This window comes from Thamnophis sirtalis, unplaced genomic scaffold (assembly GCF_051295495.1).
Source record: "Thamnophis sirtalis isolate CommonGarterSnake01/CBP01778 unplaced genomic scaffold, rThaSir2_p1.2 scaffold_6, whole genome shotgun sequence".
In the NCBI taxonomy this organism is placed as follows: Eukaryota; Metazoa; Chordata; class Lepidosauria; order Squamata; family Natricidae; genus Thamnophis; species Thamnophis sirtalis.
In genome coordinates this window covers 90,458,076-90,465,111 of record NW_028261386.1, presented here as the reverse complement: position 1 = coordinate 90,465,111, position 7,036 = coordinate 90,458,076, and the positions used below count along the sequence as shown (strand labels likewise).

General features: G+C 50.1%; 1 protein-coding gene across 1 annotated transcript; it reads right to left on the bottom strand.

Moving 5' to 3' along the window:
• Positions 1-5,387: 5,387 nt before the first annotated feature.
• Positions 5,388-6,560, bottom strand: LOC148045073 (endogenous retrovirus group K member 24 Gag polyprotein-like). Its single transcript, XM_087719021.1, has 2 exons — positions 6,432-6,560; positions 5,388-6,239 (listed from the first exon to the last, which is right to left on the bottom strand). The coding sequence occupies exons 1-2, from the start codon at positions 6,558-6,560 to the stop codon at positions 5,388-5,390; spliced, it is 981 nt and encodes a 326-aa protein (XP_087575147.1).
• Positions 6,561-7,036: the final 476 nt, after the last annotated feature.

Genomic DNA, 7,036 nt, shown 5'->3' with positions numbered 1-7,036 from the left:
TTGCTATTCACATAGACACTCGAAATGAATTCGGCTTCCTTATCTAAAAGCTTTCCCAGGACTGTTTTTTCCATATGGCTCTTGGCAAATGTTCACTGGGATTCTTTGATCCAGATAGATATTGATCCAGATAGATATTCTATCCTATCCTATTGATCCCAGCTAATTTCACCCAGCCAATTATGGGGTAATTTCCCACAATAGGGAAATGGAGTTGTGCTGAATAATCAGAAATCTGGGGTTAACCTGGATAGTGGTAATCAATCTGATATAAAAATTTCCAGAATGGAGCTTTCGCATAACAAGCAAGCTGTATGTGTGCATGCATGGAACAATATATTACACATTTTCTAGCCTTTAGAAACACTCTATTCTCACCAGGTTCATGATGAAGCTGATTGAGATGTCGGATATAATCGATGTTGCTGTATAATACAGTTTTGCCCACTGGTTAAGGCAACATGCAAAAATAAAGTACAGTAGTCCTCAAATTACAACAATTGAGTCCAAAATTTTTGATGCTAAGCAAGACATTTGTTGTGAGTTTTGTCCCATTTTACAACCTTTCTTGCCACAGTTGTTAAATGAATCACTGCAGTTGTTAAGTTAGTAACATAGTGGTTAAGTGAAACTGGCTTCCCCAGTCCAGTTTCGTGTTGAAGAGGAAAGGTAGGAAAAAACCGTGGTGTTCAACTGCTCTGGCTTGGAGATGTTGGCAGCTGAAGTCCATGAGGAGGTGACCCACTGGCCTTTGCAGAGGAGGGTGCCCACTGCAAAGGAACTATTGCGGAAGTAACAGTGGGTACCCACAATGTTGGTAGTCAATGTCCAGGTGGTATCAGAAGCGTGGGGCCGTATTGTGAGATTCCCAGCCCGGGAGAGATTATTCAGTAACACTGGGTCAGCCTCTAGGGCCTCCCAGGGCCATTGTTCGCCCATGTTTGTGCCCCCACATACAAAGCCTTCCCCCTTCCCTTGCTCAACTTGTGAGCCGCCCTGAGTCCCCTTCGGGGAAAAGGGCGGCATACAAATGAAATAAATGAAATGAAAGCAATTTGTTACCCCCAGGGTTTGGGCGATTTCAGTGGCAAATTCTAGGAAGCGGTTGTGAGCTTTGTCAGAGATGATTGGTTTTGCGTTGGTTTCAAGTCTTTCGATGGAGTCATAAACGGACCATTGTATGCCTCTGGATTCTTTGAGACTGTCAATTGTGATTGTAATATAGTAAGTGGATCACTGCCCATTCCATCAATCCCCAGGCCGTAGGCTTCAATTTTAGGATGGTCCTTTGAGAGGGTGAAAGAGACCCTGTTGCTGTTAGATATCCGACGGAAGGATTCAATAGTCTGTTTTGCTGTGTTCAAAGGGTTGTAGTACCCTCGGTAGCTGCCACCAGTGTAATCACAAACTCCGCGCCAAACGGTCTTCTCCGGGTCTCCCCATGATGCCCAGGGGTGAAGAAAGTATTTAGGGGGGTTTGGCATGTTACGGGTGCAAAGATATTTATGGTCGTGTTTGTAGGTTTCTCACCAGGCGTGGGAGCCACAAGAGCGGAAGGCTATTTTGTCCATAGCCAGACAGACATCAATGTCAATAGTCCATTGTTCTGCTTTTGAGCGAACGGTGTGGTTAAGGTATGCAAGGTAGACTGCCCCTGCGTTCCCAGCAACAATGCCGAGACCGGCCCATATGGTGATGTTGTATTTGGTAAGTATTTCTGGGCTGTGGCATGTCACTGCATTGCCCTGTTTACAGACACTGTATTCAGTCTTGTTAAGAATGCACTTAGGGAGATCCTGAGTACATCCCTCGGGAGGGATATTAGAGTAGATCAGCGTGCTGATGGTTGCCGACCCTTTGGATACTTTAATGATGCATTGGCTACAGTTGAAGTTGCTTGTAGGGGGGGTGTTTCTGCGGGACACACGGTATGGAGTGGAGACGTCGGCGGTACGGTGACTTAACAGGAGCAGGAGGATGAAGACAGCAAACACCAGGATCAAAAGGATGCCAAATTTAGGGGCTGAGGCTGTTGGTTTTTTGCAGCACTGGATCCAGCGGGACGACAGGTGGTATGGCGGGTGTGTGTCCGACAGCAGGTGGGTGGTATGGGCGGACACCTCGTTCAGGAACCCAAAGGATGGTGTCGTCATGCTGAACGGCAGCGTAGCCTCTCCCCCAGGCAAGTAGTTTCGCAGGGCCTTTCCAAGTCGGATCAGGAGGCTGACGGAAGTAGACGAGAGGTTTAGCTGGGTTGGTGTCTGGGGGCACATAATGTCGTTCTGCTGCTGTTGCCGGAGGTTGGCCTGAGACGTTGAGGAAGTTAAGCGTGTGAAGGCAGAGATTAAGGATGTTTTGAATGGGCGGTAAATTAGGGGGTGTTATTTTGCCTTCCCCGGCCGTGTAACGTGCTAGGGCATCTTTTAAGGTCTGATTAGCCCTTTCCACCATTGCCTGGCCTTGGCTGTTATATGGAATGCCAACTTTATGAATAATGTTCCATTTTGCTAGGAACGAGGCAAATGCCGAACTTGTATAAGCGGGTCCATTGTCGGTTTTTAGTTCTTTAGGAGAGCCAAGCACCGAAAAGGTTCGCAGGCAATGGTTAATAACATGTTTTGTGGTTTCTCCCCTCTGGTGGGTAGCCATGATGAAGCCGGAATAGGTGTCAATAGTGACATGGAGATACAACCAGGGCTTAAAGGGATGATATCTGGTGACATCCATCTGCCAAATTTGGCATGCACCCGTCCCCCTGGGGTTAACCCCAATGGGGAGGTTGTGTGCTTGTTTGCTGCAAGTGGGACACTGTTGGAGAATTGCAGCGGCTTCCGCTATAGAGATGCCAAATTGCTTAACCAAGTCTTTTTTGTTCTGATGGAAATATGCATGGCTTTCCCAGGGGGTGCATAATGCTTTTTGGGTGAAAAATTCCAAATTGGTTGCCGCAGCTGCGGCTGCGTCGGCGCGATCATTCCCTTCCTGTAGAGGGCCAGGAAAGGGCTGATGGCTGCGAATATGAGCGGCAAAGAAAGGATAGGCACGCGTAGCAATAACCTTTTGCAAAGCTAGAAAGAGAGACATAAGCGGGGCCTCCGTGGCGGGTGAAAGATAGGCGCCATGGACAGTCCTGACAATCTGGGTGACATACAGGCTGTCCAGGATAAGGTTGAAGGGGGTATGCGAAAACCTGTCAAAAGCCAAAATGGTGGCAGCAAGTTCAGCCCTCTGCGCGCTGGACTGTGGGCCTGTGGTTTGTGTAAGCCAGACCTCTTTTTCCATCCAGGTGCAGGCGCCGTGCATCTTGCTGCTGTCCACAAAAACAGTCGGGGCGCCACAAATAGGTGCGGTGGCAGAAAGCGAAGAAAAAGACATAGGAATTTCTGAAATAAGTTTAAAGCGAAAGTCAAAGGGGGGGTGGCAGGAGACTGTCCCATTCCACCCGGCAATGGCTCCCTGCAAGGGCTCTGAGTAGATCATGTACTGCTCCCAAGCATGTAGCGGCATGGGAACATACAAAGCGGTTGGTTCGAGGCCCATTAGCGCTTTGGTGCGAAGTCGCCCCTTGACAACCAGCTGGGCGATTTGCTCTATTTTTTGTACAATTGTATTTTTTGGAGTATGTGCCAAATGTAACCATTCTAGAATTAGGGTGCGATCTTGCAGTTTTTGAATGATCGCACCAGTGGGGAGGGATGGAGTATTGAGTATCACTATGCACAAGGGGGCGCTCGTCACACATCGGTCCACCCAAACCATCCCTAGAGCCTGCTGGACTGCTCGCAACGATTGCATTTGTGCATCGTTGAGCGTTATGGGATCGGCAGGGTGCTTTCCTGTGCTAAGAGCCGAGAACGGGGGGGGGGTGTGTCAATTGAGTAGTCGAAAGGCCCATGTAGGGGCGCGCCCAATTAACAGAGCCAAGATATTGTTGCAGCTGCACCAGCGTGGTTCGTCGGGGGAGGGTTAAGGAAGGGAGAACAGGAGTGGAGAAAGAGCATGACAGTTTATGACCCAAGTGTGAAAAAGGAGGAAACATTTGTATTTTTTCAGGAGAAATGTGCAAGCCAGCTTGTGTTAGAATATCTCTGAGGACCGGGAACTCCTTCAAGACTGTCCCCCTGGGCCCAGGGGCCGCCACCAAAATGTCATCCATATAATGGAACAGTCTGAAATGAAGATAAAGTGCCCTGAATGGCTGTAAAATCTGGTGCACAAAATATTGGCACATGGTAGGGCTATTCAACATGCCTTGTGGCAAGACTCTCCACTGGAACCTGCGATTGGGATATGCATTATTGTATTCTAAAATAGTGAAAGCAAACAGTTGCCGGTCCTCTGCATGCAGGGGAATAGAGAAAAAGCAGTCCTTTAAATCAAGTACCATCAGATCGTAGTCCTGAGGGATAAGATTGGGATTCGGGAGGCCACATTGTAATGGGCCCATGGGCTGAATAATTTTGTTAATGGCCCTTAGATCTTGGAGGAGGCGCCACTTTCCAGTTTTCTTTTGTAGCACAAACACCGGAGTGTTATAAGGGCTAAAGGAGATTTCCAGGTGGCCTTTGTCCAATTGCTCCTGGACTATCATTTTTAATGCTGAAGATTTGTGCTCAGGCATGGGCCATTGGTCAACCCATACTGGAACCGTGGTGGTCAAGGTGAGGCGGATAGGGGGAGGAGTCATTCAATCGTTAGTGTGGTAGTCAACCGGAACAAGAGGTCCCGTCCCCATAAGTTGACATGGAGTGGTAGAACAACAGGTTTGATGAAGACAGTAGTAGAAAGCTTAGGAGAGGAAACAGAAAGCCAGTGATGACTGACCCTTGCAGACTGGGAGCCGCCCACCCCACGAACTGAGGGGGAAGTGTCTGTCTCCCAGTCCGGGGGCCACTCGTCAGTACGAATCACTATGACATCCGCCCCAGTGTCGAGCAACCCAGCAAAGGAGCGGCCGTTGAGATTAAAAGAAGCCATCGAGCGGGTTGCTTGTACGGACTGTTCCAAGGCAAGAGCAAAGGGTGCGAAGGAGGAGACAGGTGTAGGAGAAGAAGCAGAATAAATAGCAGGCGACAATGGAATGGCAGTAGCGACCGGGTCACCTGCCGTCACTGTAAGAGGGATGTTGCAGGAGAAAATAAATCCTAAGGAGGAGAGGTCCTCGGCATCCCTCAGAAATGGGGATGTCAAGACACCTCGGGAGACAAAGTCCTGGAGTGGAAAGACTAAAAGAGGAAGCGGAGGCAGGGGGCGGTCCGGTTGCAGCGGCAGAAGATAATTGTTAGTAGGAAGAGGAGCGGTGACAGTCTCTGCTGCATAAAGAAGGAATTGAATTGGCAGCTTGACTGACTCAGCCTTTGGGGCGGGGCTGGCTGAAGGCCCCTGCTCTAGTTTCCCTGCTCTGAAGGAGGAGGGGGAGGAGGAGGAGGATTAGAGCGGCACTGATTAGCCCAGTGAAAACCTTTTTTGCATCGCGGGCAGACAGTGCGAGGTTTGGCCCCGGGCTGACGAGGGGGAGGATCAACAGAGTTTTGCCGTGGGGCTCTGCACTGATTCCGGAAGTGACTGGGTTTCCCGCAGTTATAACAATTTCCAGTTTTACCAGCAGTTGTTTGCTGGAGGGCAGCCGCAAGGCTTTCCACCTTAAAAACTTGAGTTCCCACCACCCGGCAAGCCTTCAGGAAATCAGCTATAGTGGAGGAGGGATTGGCTGCCATGGGCTGCAGGACTTTCTCACAGTCCGCATTTGCATTTTCCAAAGCCAATTTCCGCACCAATTCAAATTGAGCGTCCTGGTTGTCAATTTGACAGACCACTGCCTTTTGAAGGCGATCAATGAAATCTGAGTAGGGTTCGTTAGGACCCTGCATAGTTTTTGCAAAGGATCGTCGGGCGGTGCCATCCATAGGATCATCCACCTTTTCCAGGGCTTTAACAGCCGCCCGTCCCACAATGTCAAGGGCTTCCCGGGGGGCCGTGGCCTGCAAAGGCCCCGTATCAAACCCATTCCCTCCCTGTAGCTGAGGGGCGGTAACATTGTTGGGCAGACCCCTGGCAATCGCCTTGTTAATCTCTTTAAGGTATTCGGAGGCCCAAATGGCATACTGAGAGGGGGTAAGAAGCATGCCGAGAAGTTTCCAATCCTCCAGCATGTAGGGATCCCCTGATAAAAGGTTTCGGAACAGTCCTTTGCAGTACGGGGATTGCACCCCATAGGTGGAAATGGCTTGCTTAAGATCCTTAAGAGCCCTATAGGGGATTGAGGTATAAGTAGGCACAACCACCCCAGCCGCGTTGGTTTGGAAGGAAACGGGGAAACAATCCTATGCCAATTCCATGTCCCCTTGATTGAAAGCATCGCGCAGAGCGTCTTGGAGAGCGCTATGCCACACTTGCGGGGTGGGGGAAGGGGCGGAAGGGAGAGGGGAAACCTTCTCTTCCAGAGGGGCCGGGGGAGTTGGAGGGGTCTCGGAGAGGGCCATCGCCTGGCCAGCAGGAGGGGCGATCTCATCGTAGCGCGGGGGAGGTAATTCCGAGGGCTTAAAAGCAGCCCCCTGCATATCTTCCTCATGAATTTGAAGGCATCTTACAAGAAGTCTCCAAGTAGTGAGAACTTCTGGCGGGGCTCGAGGTTCCTCATGGAAATAAATACCCAATTGGAGCCATAAGGAGACTTTAAGAGAGCCCTTCTCAGGGTAAATGGGACAATTCTTATAGATGTAAGCCAATAGAGAGAGGAAATGTTTTTTCGGGGGAAGGGGAAGCGGACGACCTGCCGCTTGAGAGATTGCAACAGACAATTTAACGATATCCCGAAGCTCCTGCAAGTGTGCAGTCTGAGCCTTCGAGAAGCCCGAGCCCATACTCACGATTTGGGAGGGTTCTCCGTTCGCTGACGGCTGGCCCTGGTTGCGAGACTTTGCCCAGTCGGGGATGAGTGAAAGGCTGGTGACACAGGAAAATCACGTCGGGGTCACCAAATGTAACGTTCCCGTGGTTCGCCCATGAGGCCAATGTTGAGAAAAGACAGGACACG